The sequence below is a fragment of the Perissodus microlepis genome, chromosome 8, assembly GCF_051167445.1.
Source record: "Perissodus microlepis isolate ML-2025 ecotype Zambia chromosome 8, ASM5116744v1, whole genome shotgun sequence".
In the NCBI taxonomy this organism is placed as follows: domain Eukaryota; kingdom Metazoa; phylum Chordata; class Actinopteri; order Cichliformes; family Cichlidae; genus Perissodus; species Perissodus microlepis.
The window spans coordinates 17902386-17922478 of NC_140468.1; the positions used below are offsets into that span (position 1 = coordinate 17902386).

At 41.7% G+C, this 20093-nt stretch overlaps 3 protein-coding genes across 3 annotated transcripts; 2 read left to right on the plus strand and 1 right to left on the minus strand.

The window, feature by feature from the left end:
• Positions 1 to 635: 635 nt before the first annotated feature.
• atp6v0cb (ATPase H+ transporting V0 subunit cb) lies at positions 636 to 8706 on the plus strand. The gene is made up of 3 exons (XM_084937902.1): positions 636 to 935; positions 5548 to 5731; positions 7239 to 8706. Exons 1-3 carry the CDS (start codon positions 860 to 862, stop codon positions 7444 to 7446), a joined length of 468 nt encoding a protein of 155 aa, XP_084794028.1. The 5' UTR covers positions 636 to 859; the 3' UTR covers positions 7447 to 8706.
• A 30-nt stretch (positions 8707 to 8736) lies between these two features.
• Positions 8737 to 12434, minus strand: nubp2 (nucleotide binding protein 2 (MinD homolog, E. coli)). Its single transcript, XM_084937901.1, has 7 exons — positions 12332 to 12434; positions 11789 to 11904; positions 10694 to 10892; positions 10265 to 10419; positions 9912 to 10022; positions 9633 to 9702; positions 8737 to 9203 (listed from the first exon to the last, which is right to left on the minus strand). Exons 1-7 carry the CDS (start codon positions 12345 to 12347, stop codon positions 9064 to 9066), a joined length of 807 nt encoding a protein of 268 aa, XP_084794027.1. The 5' UTR covers positions 12348 to 12434; the 3' UTR covers positions 8737 to 9063.
• A 1726-nt stretch (positions 12435 to 14160) lies between these two features.
• Positions 14161 to 20093, plus strand: spsb3b (splA/ryanodine receptor domain and SOCS box containing 3b). The gene is made up of 7 exons (XM_084937907.1): positions 14161 to 14255; positions 16295 to 16430; positions 16921 to 17101; positions 17635 to 17822; positions 17921 to 18023; positions 18102 to 18227; positions 19055 to 20093. The coding sequence occupies exons 1-7, from the start codon at positions 14215 to 14217 to the stop codon at positions 19555 to 19557; spliced, it is 1278 nt and encodes a 425-aa protein (XP_084794033.1). The 5' UTR covers positions 14161 to 14214; the 3' UTR covers positions 19558 to 20093.

The following is a 20093-nucleotide window of genomic DNA, read 5'->3' on the forward strand; positions in this document are numbered from 1 at the left end:
GGGAGGGGGCCTGCATGTAGTGCTGACTTGACTAGGCAATGCAGAGTGAGCAGGGTAAGAGGAATAGATGGGAGAAGAGGAGGAGGCATGGGGACTGCACAAGCTCTCTCTGAGTCACACATGCAGACATTCTTCATCTCTAACTCGGGGTCCGAGCTCTCATGACCCCTTCCTCTTTCTTAATCTCAGTGAAATGGGGATTCTCCCACTGTTATGTGGTACACTGCTACATATCACACCTGACTGTAAACCACCTTCCACTAAATGGCCCTAGCCCGGGTGCAAGGTGTAGAAAATAATAAATAAGATATCTATTGCTTTCACCCATCATTTCGTCCTCATTCTTCAGAAGGGTGAATTAAATGTAGATATCAAAGGGAAAGCCTGCAGCGGAGCATACCAAAGTGAAACACAATAGGGGTGACCTTTAAAATAAAAGGTGAAAAGAAAGAACAAAAACGCTGTTTTTGCTCAGACTACGTCATTAAAACATCGCTTTAAACCCGTACATTTTCTTTCGTAAACAGTCTGTGTCGAACAGTAAATCATTAACCTTTTTTTTTTTACTGCGCCCCCCTCTCACCCTGTCAGTGATAGGTTTTGTCCGTACGACCAGTCAGGTGATATTTTCCGCTTCGCCATTTTGTACTGCTGCGCCGGGTATTTATCGCAGGAGTCGTGACTGTTTCGTTTACACTGTTAGGTTAGGCGACAAGAAGGTTCCTTCTTAGTATAGTCGCTTCAGCATTTCAATTCCGTGGCCTTCGACAGGTTTCGTGAAGTGCGCTTTTTGACACACCAGATAGAATTAATTTTGTATATTTAGTTTATTTTTTTTTACCGTAAAACGTGAGAAAGAATGTCGTCTTCCGAAGGCCCCGAGTACTCCCCGTTCTTCTCAGCGATGGGTGCCTCTGCGGCGATGGTGTTCAGCGGTAATTATAAAAGGATTATATTTCATATGTCAATTATTATTTAACCAGTGGTGCCGTTTTCTTTTGCAGCTTAATCCTTTTTGTGTGTGTGCATGTGTCCCAACGCGGCGATCTCAGCCATAGTACTTCTTTCCGAGCTAAGCGTGAGGGCCGTCCGCTATCTTGGCTATCGTGGCAAAGCTAATCTCGAGCAGTCGTTTATTTAGACTTCGCTGGTGCAGCCAGTGATTGTTGGCGTGTTCCCAACTTGCTGATTTTTAGTTTGTATTTCTTTGTGAATACAATTGTCACAGCTAGCCTTCCCGCTTCATCATGAGACTGCGAGGACTAGTCAAAGCTAGTTGACTAGCTGATGACGACTACAAAAGTTAGCTCTGGCGTTAGCCTGTTTTGTCTAAAGCAAAAAGGACGAGAGAGGAAGGGATGCGAACATATACGATCGTGCCAATACTCTATTCAAATAAAGTAGTATTATGAGACTGAGTTGTAATATGGTTCATTCATAACACAGCCTTTTGTTAGGGTGCTTCTTTTAGGCATGTTGGGTTGATTGCCACTTTCTTCTAAAATGCCACCCTGCTGCATTAAGGCTGCAAGGGTGTTGAGTAATAGGTTGTAGGAGTTGTATTAAGAAAGGATGCAATTTTAGAAAGTGAAACTCGTAAAGCTCGAGTTTTTTCGCTCTACATAAACGGTTTGAGTTTTGTTTGTAGCGTGTTATCGAAATTACTGGTTGGTTGAAAACCTCTTTCTTACAACTGAGCACTGGAAACCAGGATCAGCTGGTTAACTTCCTTATTGGTGTAAGGAATGACACAAGATCACATGATTATCACATGATGAGCCGTCTGACTCGGAAATGCCATCTGGGTATTTATCTTCTTACACGTTAACTTCAGAATGTTAAAGTTAAGAAGTCAGCAGGGAATTGTTTTAAATATCAAGTCATTGTTAACTAGTTTCAACATGACTGGTTTCAGGGCTTTAAGATGGAAAGTGGGAAGTAATATAAAAAGTGAACTTTGATACCTGCTTGTTTTTTATTACAGGTCACAATTGTTTTATGGACTATTTCCTAATTTAATACTTCTCTTCCTTTAATTTGGTGTAATGGCAGTAATGTTTTTCCACACTTCAAAAATAATTTCACATTGACAAAGTTTACAATCATGCTGCAACAGTTAAACCACCAAGCCACTAATTGACCAATTTACAGAGTTGTAACTCGAGGCATGAGGAAGCTCTGTCATATTTATCTTGTTGATACCTTCTTTTCAAGACATCACAAGACTGTTGAAGATCTGTGAAAAATTGGCATTTTCAGACCTCATCATGAGATTTCATGAGCTGCAGCAATTCAGATTCAAATATGATATATTGAGTGCAAGTAATAATGCCCAGCGATTAATCATGTGTTATATGTAATTGTCCCATGTTAGAAATACTTATTATTATTTTTAAGGCCGTGATGGCCTAAGAGGTTCTAGTTCGTGATGGTGAAAGAGTAACAAGTGGGACATTGCAGAGAAGAAAGGGGGCTCGTGCGTGCATGAAAATGGGGACTTTTTATGAATCAGGCTTCAGCTTTGAGCAGTCTAATTGTTCTGTGGTTTCATTAACAGGAATTGTTGCCTGTGCTTCTGTGACATCAATCACTGCAGTGTACATGAGCTCTAAAATAGTGGCTGCCATTTAAGTTTATTCTCAGCATGTCGTACTTTAGGGGGTTGGCTAAAGATTCTTACAATAGAATATTTTAAAATGTTTGAACGCATCTGCTGAAATAAGTGGAAGCCTTGGTTTTTAATAACGGCACTTGGCGTCTTGCTGTCACATGCTGTGAGTTGCAGCAGTGGTGTCAGGTGATAATGAATTGTTTTAGTGATCTTTAGCTAAGAACAGGTGATACTCTCAGGGTGTTATAATCTGTGGGACAAGTAGCACTTCTCCTGTGGCAGCATTCTTTCTGTTTCTCCTCCTTCATGAATCACCACAGCACCCTTTTCTCTCTGCAGAACCAATAAAAATAAAATGTAGATTTATATCCTGATTGACAAACCTACTGATTGTGGGGTTGATGCATGTTCATTGCTTGAAAAACTGCTTCTTTTGCGCTGCAGTAAATTTTCGATTTCCTGCAAAGCTTATTTTTCTTTTTTCTGCTTAATCATTTTTAGAAAGTGATTTTTCGTTACTTGACGTTTAATTAACATTTGCGTTGTTTCTCTGTCTACCGTGTTGAGAGATGATTGGTGATGGCACATATAGGCTCTAGACATCCCCCCTCAAGCTTCTGATGCAATATATCGGTCAGGGCAAGTCTTAGTTTTCACAACCAGCATCTTTTCCTTTCCACATTGCAGCTAGAAGTCCTGTTTTCTAAGACTGGTTAACGGTTTTCGAATGAAGAAATTGCAGTTTCATGTTGAATTTCTTTTCTTTCCTCAAAACCAGTGCTTCCCCATTTATCTGCATTCATGGCAGACGGATGGGCTGTCTGCTGCGTAGGCATTTCGCATGCAAGATCATCTCTAGCTGCAGGCACCTCCTGCTCTGACATCACAAGACGTCATAAGGGCATCCCATACATAAAATATTCTGTGGGTGGAAAGGAGGAAAAGCTCTTTACCTACGCTGCGGGGATTAGGATTAAAATCCAGAGGTTTTGCTTCCACACCACTGTAGAAACCATTCTGCCACACATCAAACTTTTAATCATCAGGACAGAATAAGGTTTATCAGCGCTCACCTGTCACGCTTGAGTGAGGCCAAACGTACCAAGAAAGAATAGTCGAGGGATTATATTACTGACTGTAATGTATTACACTCACTGATAATGGACGGCTGGATTTTTCTAAACTTTTAAATAGACGAAGGCTGAAGTGTTAGCATATTGCACTGCAGTCATTTGGTTTATCAATATAATAGTTTTCTTTTGGGGAAAATGCTTTAAACATCGCTGCTGTCTCAATCAGTTTTTATATTGAAGCACTGCGGTCAGTGTCACGTCTGATTTAAAGCATTTACACCACCGGCTGAAAGTTTGGCACCTCCAAAATCAAAATGAAAAGTAAAACTATCTTTTTCTCACTTCTTTTGGTTCTTGCAATTCTCACAAAAAACAATGCCCAGTCATACAAAGACACATCTGAGTAGATGAGCAGGAGTGATTTAACCTCTAGTGATATCATCAGTCTGATGTTAAATCAATATAAGTAGTGAGGGGGGGTGTGTGGGCTGGCTGCCATGTGCACATTTGTGGATTGGCCTGAATCTCCTTCCTGTCTGTCTCTAGATCTGTTTGCCACATATCCTCGCAGCTAGTTTTATTTAAACTAACCAGAAAGCCATCTCTCCAGGCTCTACACAGTGCAGGACACCTCGGGCTGTGTTTACCAGGCTGTCTCCAAGGATGATCTCACAAGAGACTTTTCAGATTTAATCATCATCTGCGTGTTTGCTACAGAGAGCCAAGAAAATGACATTGTCAGGGCTTTGGTTTTTACACCACTGATATGACAAGGTCAGCTTAAGATCATAGCGGCCTCATAAATGAGAGGTTACAGATTTACACTTTTTTTCCCCCCGTATTCTCAAATATTTTGTTACATGGGATTTGCCAGCTTGGTAACAAAATTTGAGTGCAAAGGCTGTATTGAGGAATATTGTTGAATTTGTGAAAACTGAAAATTTCCCAATAAAAATGTGAATGTGTTTATAGCCAAAATGGTGGCTCATACAGAATGTAAGCAGTGTTTGGTCAGAGCTTTGTTGAGCTGTGTTTGCTTTGAAGTGAATGAACAGGTTTGCATTAATGTGCAACCCTTTGACAGAGGAAACCTTGTCAAACCAGCCTGTCTCTGATTCTCGACCCTCCTCTTTCAGCCTTTTGTTTGCATATTGAGAAATGAGCCACATTGACCTTTTTTGTCAAGCAGAATTATGACTTGTTGTTAATGGATGTCTTTTCTTCTATATTTGTTTATACTAGGCTTTTCTAATTTCGAAACAGGCAACTATTGATTTTTCTCTTTTACTCTGCTCCTGCCGTCAGACTTGATTGTGTGTGACGCAGGCGGTGCCGTTGTAAGTCACAGATCAGAGCAGAGCTAAATTCGCTGGTGAAGCTTTTTGTTCTTTACGTCCCCCATTACTTTACAGCCTGACAGGCTAGAGATGGTACACAGCAGATGTTGCAGGGTTGTGAATACATATGTATTCACACTGCAGTTTTGTGTGTGTACTGAAGCCCAAAGTTCTTCAGAGTGTGATATGTACAGCTCTGCAGCCTAATTCTGAAATAACATTGGTTGAATGAGAATACATATTTAATTGCCTAAATCTGTATTTGTAGAAAATGTTTTGATTGGTTTCAATTTGAAGGGGAAAATTTCCCAAGTAGAGCCATGTTGGCTTTTTAAAGGGAACAGAAACTAACAGCTGTGTCGTTGCTCCATCTCCTGTTTCGCTTCTGCTTCATTATTCAGCTCTGCCTTCTGGGTTCAGTCATCTGTCTGCCAGCCCATTGTGACCTGTGCATTGTAGTTTATGTGCTCTAGTTTGCTGTGTTTTTAGTTATCTAACTCGTTATCTTTTCTGTCATTCCTTACAGCCTTGGGAGCAGCCTATGGCACAGCCAAGAGCGGTACAGGTATTGCTGCCATGTCTGTGATGAGGCCAGAGCTCATCATGAAGTCAATCATCCCTGTGGTCATGGCGGGTATCATAGCCATTTACGGCCTGGTAGTAGCAGTGCTGATTGCCAACAACACCGCAGAGAAGCAGTCTCTTTACAAGTGAGTTCGCCTGACAAGTTATTTTCTATAGATGCACAATTTGCAATTTTTCTTTTTCTTTCTGAAAGACTGACCGTCCAGTTCTGCTTTTAGACAATTTGGATTTCATTGTGTGTACTCTAAGTTGGAATATTCAATCATTAAAGGACGTTCTCTCAATCTCGCTCAAAATAATGAGTTCTGGGTTGGTGAACAGGGCAAAGAAAATTCCTGCTGAAAATCAAGAGTGTCAAGTCCCTCATTATCTAAGGCCAAGTCACACAAGTATAAAGACGAGATATATTTATAAAAATATATAAAATCTCAACCAGCTAGTAAGCAATTGCTGGCAGGCACTAGGTGAAAAAGGCCATTTGCACCAAAATCCTCCTTATGATTGCTTTGGTTGCTGCATTTTCCAATAATTTCATGAACAACTCAGACTTCTCTGCAAACAGTTGCCAACCAGGAGCCAAGTGGTCGTAAAACTTGAACAAGTGCAGATGTTTTTGGTTTCTTTCACACTTTTCAGCCTTACTACCACTTGGAAAGTAGTTGGTTTGGAGAGAAGTCAGCCTCTTCCATCTGAACCTTGGGCAACCACGACAATCTGCTAGCAACCAAATCAATCACAAGCAAGTTTTCAGTCCAGCACTGTAAGCCTGTTTCACCTAGCACCAGCCAGCAGTCATTCGCTGGCAGGTCGGATATCACATTTTTCCGTAGCAACCTGTTTCACGGTTGCCAATCTGTTGCGGGGATAACTTATCAAGACGGACAGTTATTCACACTCCATATTTATTATAAATATTAAGAAATATTTGAAATATTTATGTTCCAAACATCCTTGATTTCTACCTTAATTCATTTATTGAGTGTAATGCCTGACAGTATGGGCAGTGTGCAGTATGGCCATATACAGTGAGCTTTACCAGAAAAAGTAATAAGCTATTGAAATGGCTTATTTTTTTTAAAGAAGTAAAAGTGTTGTGGGGTTTTTTTTTTTACGCACTTCACTGAGTAACGCACATGATTGGTTTTGGGGGTTTTTTTTTTTTGTTACTACACAATGTAAAGGTGTAATGGTCTGGAGATGAACACCACATGATCTATTTTTTTCCTTCTGATATCACATTACTTCGTTTTTTTTTAAATTTCAGAATGACTTTTACTCAGTATCATCAGACTTTTAGCTGCTCTGAGTGTTTGCCTGGGCTATCGAGTCCCTTGCTATAAAGAAAGTCTGTTAATTGAAAAATGGGGAATGAGTCATACTGTTGAACTGAGATTCAACAGTATGACTCAGTAACTGGGGGGAAGAATCAAATGAACATGTTGGTGATTGAATAAAATGTTGCATTGGTTACAGCTTGTAAAAGAAATATCAGCTTTTCGGGTCACTAGACTTGTATCGAAGGACAGGCTGTGATTAGTCGCATTAATCTTAAAGATGCTCTGACTCGTGTCAACTTCAAAGGTTAAAGCAACATCTTTGTGCTGACCACTGTCTGTGTCTCTCTCTGTGCAGGAGTTTCCTCCAACTCGGAGCTGGGCTGAGTGTGGGCCTCAGCGGGCTGGCAGCAGGTTTTGCGATCGGCATTGTCGGCGACGCGGGCGTGAGGGGCACAGCTCAGCAGCCAAGGCTTTTCGTGGGCATGATCCTCATTTTGATTTTTGCTGAGGTCTTGGGTCTCTATGGGCTCATCGTTGCTCTCATCCTCTCCACAAAAGGTTAAAAAGAGAGAGGGACGGGTTTGGGCGGGGGATTTTGGCACGCAAGATGAAAGAAGTGATGCAGGAGGGGTAAAAATAAATTAAAATGGCTCCATAAATATGGTCTTATCTCAACAATGTGTACAGTCGTCCCAATTTGATAGTCAACTTGTAAATGCGCAATGTAGTGATTTGTCTGTCTCGTGTGTGGGTGTGTGCGTGTGTTTAAAAACAACTGTATGATGAAGATTCCTTTTCTCCCTCCACTTATTTCAGGCTTTGAGGCCAGCCTGGGCAGCTTGGCCTCTGGTCTTAGAGAGCTGACCAAAGGGCCGTACAGCTTCTTTTCTTTTTTCCCTCTCCTCCCATATCAGCCTGGGAGTTGACACAGTTTCTGCATTAATCTTGAGGATCTATTTGTAAAAAGAAATGTGTATGGACTAAAAAAAAATTTTTTTCTTTTTCAACTGATTTTATTTATAAGAAATTGTTCTTTGAACTGTTTAATGCAGCAAAAGTCTCTTAATTCCCCAGGATATATACATATATAAATATATAGACATATAAATATCTATATAGATAGATTTAATGCACTGTGGGTTAATCGTGATAAGTGGTTGGAATTCCTCTGGATGTAATTCTTGGTTTAATAATTAAGATTGCCTTTAGTATGTTGCTGGTTGAGTGGGAGTTTTGTGTAGCTGTATTCTAATCATTGCGAACATTCTCAAACTTCAGTGTTTTTCCTGTAGTACTGCTGTTTGCATTAAAAGTGTGTGTGCCCTGTGTTGGGGTCTCACAAGTGTAATTTCCACATTTCATCTCCTCTCCATCTTATTCACCTGCCCCCTTCTCCTCCCCTCATCCGTGGATGTACTTCATCTCTTCCACATTCCAGCCGTAAGAATCCTGCATGGGTTTTAGTGTTTTGTTGCTGTTGGAATATGAACCTGAAGCGCAGGCTGGTTTCAGGAGATTATGATCCAGATCAAGAATCAAGATTTATGATGCAAATAATATATCATTGCAAAAAATGAGGGTTAAATGGTGTTTGGGAGATGTGTTGTAGGATGTAACAGGGAGATTGGTATGCAAAATTCGACCTAGTTTCCTACATGGACTTGACCAATTTGATCTGGAGTCTGTTTTCTGAAAATGGCACTGCTGCTGACGCATTTTACCGAAGCACCAATCGACAAACCTGTATTATCACTGGTATTGAATTTATCCTGATGTGTCGACGTGAATGTTTTCACAATTGAATTAAAGAAGATTCCAACTTAGATTTGACTTGCATCCAAACACACAGACTGTAGCGTTTTCAGTACTCCATATTTTATTGTTTAAAGCCTCTCCTGGGCAGCACAGCTTACCATCGTATTACAGACCAACATACAAAGAAAGGTCAGCTGAGTTGTTAACAGTAGTTATCTCTTTGTTTTGTTCCGCGCTCAGAGCCGACAATCTTCAAACCACAACAAGTGCAGCTTCAGCAGACAGATATGCACAAAGTCTGCTGTGCAACAGAGATAACGGATACTACTAGCATGATCAGTAAATGGTTACATAAGGCTGGAACTAAACAAAGGAAGTCAACACTTCTCATGTAGTTTTCACAGCACAAATATGCAAAATCTGTCTCAGACAATTTGTAGGCTGTTGAGCAAAGTCTGAGAAATACTGCTAATGGCACTGAAGGTGGCACTGTCAGGAAATGACTGTGCGAAGTCTCTGCCCTCCTCTATACTGGCGCTGAGAAGAGGATCCAATGGCACACAACCTGAAATGAGTGAAAAGAGATGACTGAACCACATGAGGTTAACTCTTAATACACATCCCAGCATCCTCTGTTAGTAGTGCAACTCAAATTAGTCATTGATGAAATGTGCTATAGTTTTGTGTGCTGGCTAAAGCTGGTGACTCAATGCCACTGGTAAGCTGATCTAGCTGCATTATTGATTTTCACACAAAGTGGTTACGCAATCAGGAGAAATTATTAAATTATCTATTCATCTGAGTGACACCTACTGATCAGTTATGCATCATTCTTTTGAACAAAGTGTCTGCATAGACTTTAAGCAGCATGGAAGTGATGGAAAACCCCCAGAATCATGACTGGTGGGTCAGGAGTGACACTTCCTGCTAGTGTACCGAGACACCTTGTGGCTGCATGCTAGCATTACAAGTAATTCACTGCTGTGACTCTCACCTAGAAACACAGACCCAGTCATTTTGGCCAACTCTTCACCACCACCCTTTGAGAATACATTACTGCACTCCTTAAAAAAAAAAAGAAAAAGGCAATGATTAAAATAAAATCAGGTTATTCTAAATGGAGAACCAAAAAATGGAGATAAGACTAGAAGAGTGCTAAATAAACATATAGTTTGGTGAGTAAATAACTGAGGACATATTAAAAGGAGCACAGTGTCTGATAAGTTGTATATTTCAGTAGAACAAATAAACAGCAGCATAAAGGCTCACTCACAGAGCAGTGTGGACAAACAAATCCACTCATGTTCTCTACGATGCCCAGGATCCGTACACCTGTCTTCTTGCAGAAGGTGATCTCTCTTCTCACATCACCTGTAGATACTGCCTGTTAGAAAATACATGACCAACTTACTTTGAGTGTCATTCATAAAAGAGTGTTTTTATTAGCATGCATTAGGTGGTCCAGCAGTTCTGTCTGTAATAATGACCCCAATAAAAGGAATATATGACAACATATTTTGGTCTTTGCAGAAAATACTACATAAGAGAGGTGCAGTGATGGCCAGTGTTCTTATTTACCTTACTATACAAAATGTGTGTTTTTTCTTGCCTCATTCTGATATGTACCTGAGGGGTGGTGACCAAAATGGCTCCATCCACTCTGTGCTTCTTAAGGTTTTCCAGTACGGCCAAATGCTCATCTGATGTCCCGGGCGGTGTGTCCACCAGCAGCACATCCAGCTCTCCCCAAGCTACATCTGACACAAACTGGCCAATCAAAGCTGTGGGTAAAGCACATGCAGACATGGATAGGATGAAGGGTAGAAGAAACTTGAGCTCAACAGCAAAGTCTTCAAACACTGGGCTGGTGACGCAAACAGTCACATTGCACAATTACTTAAACTTAGTACTGTGAATGCACACAGGGTTGGAGCTTCTTGGGAAGCACAGGGTGCTTGTTTGTGGTGCTCTTCAAGACCTCAAAGGATGTCTTGAAGAGCACCTTCACAGGTCTTGTACAGTTCAAGCCTTTCAGATTAGCAGTCTAGCAGATACCTGTTTTCTTGGGACCCCTCCACACCACAGCTTCGTCTGGGTCCTCCAATAGAAAGCCAATAGACATAAGGGCCAAGCTCTTCTGGGTGTCAGTGTATACCGGCACCCAACCCGAGTCACACTGGTGCACGTCGGGCTGGCCCATACTCAGCATACGAGGAATGCTTGGCCCACAGAGGTCAACGTCGAGGATGCCAACCTGATTAAACCAGAAGTTCCTGAATGAGTTGCTTCCCATTTGTATGAACATAGTCAGGCATAGCAAAACAAAACAGTAACACTGATGGGTGATTTCTCCATTTAAAAAAAAAAAAATGAATCCAATTAAGCATTATAATGTGTTGTAATATAACAGCATGGTGGTAGGGCTGTTCGATATAATGATATATATCGGATGACGATATATATGTTTCATTTTACGCTATCGTTTGTTTCGTGGTGTCGCAAAATAAACTGTTTATGGTAATATTTTTTCATCGTTTTAATGGTCACTGTAGTGGCTATATTAATTTCTTAAAGTTCTATCTTTCTCTTATATTTAATATAACCACACTACAGACGGACAAGCGCCTGTTTTTATGTGTTGTGGTTAGCAACAACGACAGTAACACCATCGCGTGTCCGCTTGTTTATGTTCCACATAAACCTTTCACAATAAAACTCAAGATCCTGTTGAGACTTTTCAAAATAAACTGAATCACGTGAAAGAGCAGATTATTTACGGATGAGAAGTAAAAAAGAGCCGCCAGGTGCTAAAAAAAAATAAACCTTAGACTCAAACGTTAGAACAGGCTTTTCCCCGCAGCACGCCGTGTAATAAATACTCACAAAGAAAACGGCGGCTGTTACAACTTATGTCTAAAAATGTATAGTTTCATGCATCGGTTAAAACACTCGACTCCAGCTACATGACGCGCAGCTGGAAACACTTCCCGCAAGACGAGCTGCCCGAGATTCACAGAATTTACAGAAAATGTTACATTTTTGTGATTTATATCGTTATCGGGACGATGGATATCTTATATCGGGATATGAGATTTTGGTCATATCGCACAGCCCTACATGGTGGCATATCTTGACATGAACTAAGCTCACCTTCTTCCCAGCATGCTTCAGGGCCAGCGCCAGCTCTGTGGTGATGGTGCTTTTTCCCACTCCTCCTTTCCCTGACAGAACCAACACAACGTGTCGGACCTGGCCCAAGTTTCCATCTGATTTAAAAAGCAGAAAAAACTAATAAATTAAGCCTTTATTAGTTTAAATTTAAACAAGCTATGAGACACTACCTAATCTGGAAACAGGTTTTAGATAGTGCTAAGGGCACGAGCCCAGTTCACAAGTTCAGCATCAAGTTACTGTCGTTACAGTGCACAGTAACTATATAATTATACATGTTTATAACAAACTTCACTTTTCTAAGGCGATGAAGGCCTTTTACTGAGTATTGAACGACACGGTGGTTAAACCTTAGCAAACGACAGTCAAACATAATCTGAAACGGTCAGTTAGCTTCTGGTAGTTAATTGGCTAAATTAACCGTCAACTACCGTCTCCTAGTATGACAATACACAAAATATATGATAATTAAAAACTGCAGGTGTCTGCGAATACTTTTGTTCGCCGGTAACTTCGACTTACCATTAATTTCTTCCATATTTTGGATATCAAATATGCGCACAGAACATGAGGCATCAACTTCCGATATAGTCACGCAGCACCTATCCAATCATACAATACATCCTACATCCAAGTCCCGCCTTTCTTTAAACACAACCAATAGGTTTCTGAAGGGTAGTGCGCTGCATTCAAGAGCGAAGCAAACGTTCAAAAACACAGAGTAAACTCGCCCTTGACTGCATGATAATGGTGATCATTATGAGTATTTTAATCTGGGTCGAAATCTAGAGTCCTACCACGCCAATTTTTTATCTTTGGTTGAGACTGTTATCTGATCAGAAAGCAACAGTTTTAATTAAATGCCGTGTTTAAAATACTTTACTTCTGTGTAAACGCTTTTTGGAGAAAAGCAGAAAAAGATGCTTTTATTAACGTTGCTGTTGACTGGGAACACACAAAAAATCACAGAGCAACTTGTTGGGACGGATGAATATGGTTTATAGTTTTTGGGGTTATAAGACTTTATTACGAGAGGAGTGCCAAACCCATTTTAGAGAAATTTGGGAGTGACGCACAACACCCATGCCCATGGATTTGATTTTCCTCTTTAGCGTTCTCTCTTTTTCGTAAATGTATCGTATTGAAGATGTGTTTTCACAATTCGTCTTTCCATTTAAAACACAAAACTTCGCCTGAAATAGACGTGCACACATTTTCAGCCTTTTTTTTTTTTTGTAGACATACAGTGTGGGAAATACAAACACAACAGTACAGACCAAAACACCTCATCACAGTCTGCCTTTTTATTTATGAAATAATTTACAAATAATTTATTATAGAAAGGGACTATTTTTTCCCCCTTCTTTCCTTTCAGTTAGTTTTCAGTTTTATTTGTCATATACAAGTTAGCACAGGGTCAACATCGCAATGAAAATGTATTTGACGAGCAGAAGACAGTCACTCAGCAGAATGGTACAGTAGAAGAAAAAATAAATAAATAGAAAAATAGTAAAGAGCAAAATATTAATAAGATGTAGTAAAAGAAAAAAAGAAATTTCCAGTTAACTGACTAAATATATATATATACTAAATATATGTACACACTAGTGATTAAATAAAGAAAATCTTAAATAGGAATGTGACGGGGGGGGGGGGGGGGGGGGGGGCAGATGGGATATTGCACAGTGGCAGGAATGAGCAGCAGTACAGACTGAACAGTACAAAAGGTTTTTTTTGTGGCAGTTGTTACAGTATTGCACTTTTTAAAAAAATATATATATAAATATCAATAAAGTGGAGTGACCAGTGCAGATTAAACAGAGTACTTGTAAAGCAGACAGACTCCTGTAACGTCTGCCAGATGGTAATAAGGAGAAGAGCTTATGTGCTGGGTGGCTGTGGTCCTTGATGATGCTGTGTGCTTTACGGTGAAGATAAATGTCCTGAATGACAGGAAGCCTCATGCCAGTGATGTGCTCTGCTGCCTTCACTACCCTCTGTAGTGATTTACGGCTGCTGGCAGAGCAGCTTCCGTACCAAACTGTAATGCAGCTCGTCAGCAAGCTCTCAATTGCACACCTGTAGAAATTTGAGGTGATTTTGGCGTTCATGCCAACTTATTCGTCTCCAGGTTTGTATTATCAGCAACCCACAGATCAGAATCTGTTCAGTAGCAACAATCCCACAGCATGAATATACCCTATATATAATTAATATATAGTTATTATGCTTTATAAATACCGCAACTAGGTGACTACACAAACCAACATGAACTCCTCCTCCACACAGGTCTTATCCAATAAGCTGTGAAGAGGGCGTGGAGAAGTAATGTTTACTTCTGTCTTGTAAGAAGTGGGACAGATGCACGCTGCACCCGTGACACACTTGGATATAGAGACACACCAATGAGCCACTGCAACACAGTGAGCAGGAAGACTACTGCAAGGTAAGCACAGAATTCCTGCTGGGAATGACACAGTCCTGTTGCACTGCCTGTTATATATGTGTTAAGATAAAGGATCTGATCATATTTAACGGAACGATTCACGGCAAGCGTTATGAAGTAGACAGCATTCCTTCATGAGGAAATGGATCAGATTCAGATACATGCGTACATTTTCAGTAGTTTTAAACGTGCCTTCATTATTGCTGTGGCAGTCCATTGGCACCATACCTGTCCTTACATAGACTGCCAAAGGAGCTGCTCTAACTCGGTGCTCCGCATGATGGTGATGATGCATTTGGAGTAATGTAGGGTAAGGCCCAATTAAAATGAGACTAGCTCCAGACTAACTAATCTAAATTAATGGCACTCATCTCCTGCACCTGTTTGCAAAGCGGTAACCAGCTGTTCCCTGCAGGCATTAACCATGAGAGTTAACAACTCAAGATGTGTAGTTTTTAGCAAATAAAGGCTCTGGTTATGGTTTGGGTCGTTAACTGTATGTTATTACAGGGTATAATAAGTCTGCTACTCATATTATTTTGTAAACAAGGATACATTTCAGAGAGGCAAACGCTGCCATTGAGGCATGTGATTGTGCATTTGGTAAACAGTTTGAATAAGATTAGATTCGATGTTTGAAAAAGCACACAGTCTGGTGATGTTCTGGTTATTACATTTGTAATTACAGTGTTTTTAACGAGTAAAGCTAACTAAGAATGAAAACAGTGTTATTGACAGCTTCATTTGTAATTCACTGCAGTCAGCTATTATTGTAGTCTCAATAGTGTGCGCGCATTTTATAGCTGTTTACTGGCTGCCACTCCCTGAGCCTGTTTCTGCCAGAGTTTCCAGCCTGTTTTCCTCCTCACTGTTGCCAAGTTCTTGCTCAAAGGTGGTCATATGCTTGTTGGAATCTTTACGTTACAGCTTGAGACGACTAGTGTTGTGATTTGGCGCCATATAAATAAAACTGAATTGAATTATTTCTCTGTTAACAGCCAAAATCACATGATACAAATGATATAGGTTTCTTATTTTAGCTGTAATTGCTGTTACACCTGACCCACTTATCAGTGGGTCAGGTGACCCTGGGAGTCCTGTGAAGCATGGGGGTCAGCTTTAAAAAGTCAAAGGCGTGCATGAAAACACATCCTGTTGCTAACTGTGGCATATGGGACAGATGGAAATAGAGAAGCTGACACACAAAGATCATTCGAGGTGACTAGAAAGGCTTCCTCACAGTAAATCGTGCAGCTTGTCTCTAACTGTAATATCATATATGGAAGTGAAAAATAAGGTCAGCAAACAAAACAGCTGAACTGACAGAGAGTAGTTTGGATTGACCTACTTTCAGTTGCCCTGCAGGTTTGTTAGAAACTGGTGAAATATGATAGCAGTGAGAGGTGGTTCAGACATGTTTTTGGGCCTGGGCCTTATTTTGCAGTTAAATTTAGATAAGTCAGTATGCTGCTTATTCCTAGACGACCCTCACCAGATTTTATACAACGGGGGAGGGGGGGCTTTATATTAACTAAAGTGTCATATAATTATATAGTGTAGTATTAAGTGGACACGGCCCTGAAAAATAAAGGCATTAGACTACGTGTCCTTGGGGAGTGGAATGCTGTAGACTCTCGCTCACGCTTGCCGGGGAAAAAGTAGATAACAGGGGACCATCTTCTAGTGAAAAGTTGCTGAAACGCTGTTGTTTAGACTTGAATGAGAGAGCTGGTAATAAAACTGTTAGGGGCACACCACCATTTTGAGATCCGCGGCAACGTGTCATGCAGGAAGCATCTCTCTTCTAGAAGTATTGTGTAAGAGAATAAAAGTGTGAAATGATCTACTGAGCAGTGTGTTGTCTTCCATCGGATGCCTATGAGGAATCAAAAGAACTCGGTGAAGTGTTGATATTTAACAAGTACACGTACAGTGCTAAGCAGGAGTTTAGCAGTGACTGCACTTGACATAAATAAGAAATACGTGGCCTCCTGTACTTGTGCCAGCTGGTCATCAGGTGCTTGGTTGGCTTTCCACAGAACTGCAATGCTAAGAAGAGGCAGAAACAGACGGGCTCGGCACTTGGCCTGGAGTCAAACCTGGCAAGAGACAGATGCCATGGCTGTGATCCAGTCATCAGACAGAGAGGAACAGGAGGGTCGGACAATCGCACAGGTGAGACTTTCCTGTTTCTGTTTACTGGAATATAATTGAAACTGGGCTAAATGGAAAAGTGGTTTCACTGGAAATCAAGAACCGTATCCCTGCAATGTGAAACAGAATAGTTCTATTTAGAGTAAGTACAGCTAGTTTTTCCACTTGGACTGTTCACTTTCTGGAATAGCAGTGTGTGAAATGTGGTCATGATATGACAGCACGCCCAGTACTTTTAAAGAATCTTCTAAGTTTACTTGCTTGTATGCATGACCTCACATCACCAGTGATACACAGTGTTCAAAAACAAAGCACACAAGTTCCCATCTGGCTCTTTAGATTGCAAACTTCCCCCTTTTTTTTCCATTCAGCCTTGGCAACCTATGTTGCTCTTTGATAGCAATTTGTTGTGATCCTGATTCAGCTCTACTGCTGGAGCTCACTGCCCCCCTGGACTAGGGCCACGTCTGTGGACTTACAGGATCCTGTTTGTAATGTTTGCGTCAACCAGATCAGTGACTTGGAGCCTGAGGTGGATTACCGGGCCGGTTTCCAGACTGTCTCTGAGGTGGTGGCATTGCCAAGCACAGTACCAGTGAAACGGGAGCCTTTCTTCCACTGTGACCCAGAGGAAGAGCTCAGTCCGCTTCTTGGCGTCATCAGTGACTGTCTCTATGGGGAGGAGGACAAAGGTGAGCAGAAGCTGATGAAAGACAGCATAAAGATGCATGTAAACAATATTATAATTTAGGCATGTTGTAGAGTCTTTATATGCTTACGGCTGTCTGTAGGGGAATATTAACACTATATTCATTCATATTCCAACTTCTGTGCATTGTAAAGGTGTGATTAGTGCCACAACAAGCTTTCACTATCAGTGCCATGTTTAAGGTTCAGGATGATCAGAAATCAACATCTTCATTTATTTCCTTTGCAAACTCATGAACAGAATAAGATGGCTGAGAGTCACGTACACACCGATAGATCTAACACGCTCATGATAAGCAGCTGTAACATTTACCCATTAAGATGTTACCATCTGCAAATTATACTGAGCACAGCATATAGCGGTGCCATGAAGTTTAAAGCTATTTGATCACAGATCCCTCAAAACTGCATGATGAACAGCCTTAAAGTGGCGGTAGATGAAAAGCCAAGAACCGTCGGTGTGCTTCGTTTTTGGAAGAACATCTGGCATAACTGCTCGTGCATGGCGTGTGTCCAGGTTTTGACTGGGTGTGGGATGACCACTGTAAGTCCTCTGGAGCCTTTCTGAGCTGTGACAACAGGAAGGTGAGCTTTCACTCAGACTACAGCTGCGGCACCGCTGCAATCCGTGGCAACAAGGAGCTCGCAGACGGCCAACACTACTGGGAAATCAAAATGACCTCCCCTGTCTACGGGACAGATATGGTGCGTAAGAGAAGCTAAAAGAATACTAAAGTTGTAACAAAATGACCTGAAAATGAACATTTTTAAAATGTTTGTTTTGTTTTGCTTTTCTGGTGTAGATGGTGGGAGTTGGAACTTCAGAGGTGAACCTGGAGAAGTTCAAGTACAACTTTGGCAGTCTGCTGGGCCATGATGAAGACAGCTGGGGGCTCTCCTACACCGGTGAGTTATCAGATATAATGACTTTGATTGATAAGAAAACAGTAAATAAAACAAAAATGTTTCTCTGTGTGTTCAAAGGTCTGTTCCAGCACAAAGGGGACAAAATAAAATTCTCTTCTCGGTTCGGTCAAGGCTCGATCATCGGAGTGCACCTGGATACGTGGCACGGCACCCTCACCTTCTACAAGAACCGGCACTGCATAGGTTTGTGTTTTCCTGCGTTTTAAGGACAAGGAGAAGCTTTATTTGTTGGTTACAGTTGCCTGCAGCTGAAATGACAGACCTACTCGACCATACATACAATACATACAATATACAAACACTGGGGAGACAGGTCAGGCTAGGCAGCAAAAGGAAAGGGATAGACAGTGAGATGTGTAACATATAGGGGCAATTCAGGAGAAAAAAAATTGTTTCTGCCCATGATGACTTCCAACAAGTGAGTCATCATGAGGAGAAAACAAAAAACTCCATAGCACATAAAGAAGCACAGATATCATCACACTGTAACACCGTGAAACACAGATAAGCAACATAAGTAGGGAGGGTGGGTACACCGATGTACACAGTGGTCATGGTCACTGCGATTACTCGCGCCTCCAGCTGAGCCACTGTCTCCATCGGGTGGGAGGTAAGCATGGGAGGAGGCGTTGGATCCGTGGAAGGGAGTGTGGTGAGTGCACGTCAGTATCAGTGTGCATGTGTGCGTGTCGGGGTGTGTGTCCTGAGTTCAGCTTGAGAAAGTGTCCTTTCGCCTGTTAGGCCAAGATCAACAGTCTGTAGCCTACGCAGGCCTTGAGGAATAGGGCAGAGAGTCAGGTCGTTCTCGTTATCATATCTCTTGGAAGCATGTTGTTGTTCTCCTCGGCGTCAACCTTCAAGTAGCTGGCGCCATCGGGGGGTGGGGGTATAGCCACATTAGAGATGTAGGTAATTGGTTTAGGGCGAACGGACTGCATCCATATTTCAGTTAGTTACGTTTGTCTGCATGTTCTAATAATCCCAATGGGCTCTGCCTCTCCTGCCAACAGGTGTGGCTGCAACAAGGTTACACAACAAGAAGTTGTACCCCATGGTGTGCTCCACAGCAGCCAAGAGCAGCATGAAGGTGATGCAGGCCTGCTATACACCCACCTCCCTGCAGTACCTTTGCTGTGCAAGGCTGCGCCAAATGTTGCCGTGTTGCCCAGACCTGTTTAATGCCCTGAATCTGCCCCCCGGCCTGCGTGTCCTCCTCCACATACAGCTGGGCTGGGTCTTCAGCCTCAGCAGCAGCCCCGAACCCTCAGAGGAGCAGGAGGATTTCGGCAAGACGAGCCTGCCTTCGAGCCCCTGCCCCAACCTGAGCCCGAGCCCGGTGTCCAGTGCCTCCCCCAGCCCCTGCACCAGTCCGATTCCCAACACGGACCCTTACCCGTCACCTCAAACTCATTCCAGCGCTTGCTGCTGTCCCCCAACTCCTCCCAGCAGCGACTACGAGAGCTGCTGCTCCGAGCCGGAAGATTATCAGTGCAAAAGGTGCCGTTGGACTTGACCACGTGGTCCAGTGGAGGAGATGTTTGACAAAAAAGAAAGAAAGAAAATTGGCACACAGCTTTTCTACCGTTGCCACAAATTTCTCCTTTTGTTGATCACAGAGAGATATTTTAGCCAACATTTGAGTGGATCGTTGCTTATTTGTTTGCTATGTAACAAGTATTTGTCTTCCACATAATGTTGAAATGAACAAGAACAAAGAGTGTGTGTGTGAGAGAGTGTGTGTGTGTGTGCGAGTGATGAGGCCTGCTGCCATTTAAAGAGGTTAGACTCAGAGAGAGAGAAGAGGCAAACAAAAGGTAAACTTCTAGAAAGCCGTAGACTCTGGAAGGAACAGAGGTGCTTTTTGATACTGTGAAATCGACTTTTTGTAAACGTGTTTTGTAATCGCCATTTTGCTTAAATGTCAAAGGTAGCTCTGCACTGCACTCTGCAGTTTTTTTGTTTCATTTTCTATTTCCAGTTTTTGCTACTTTTCTTTATGGATTTTCTTACTCAGGTTCATTCTTTAAAATAAAACCAAAAAACTAGAAA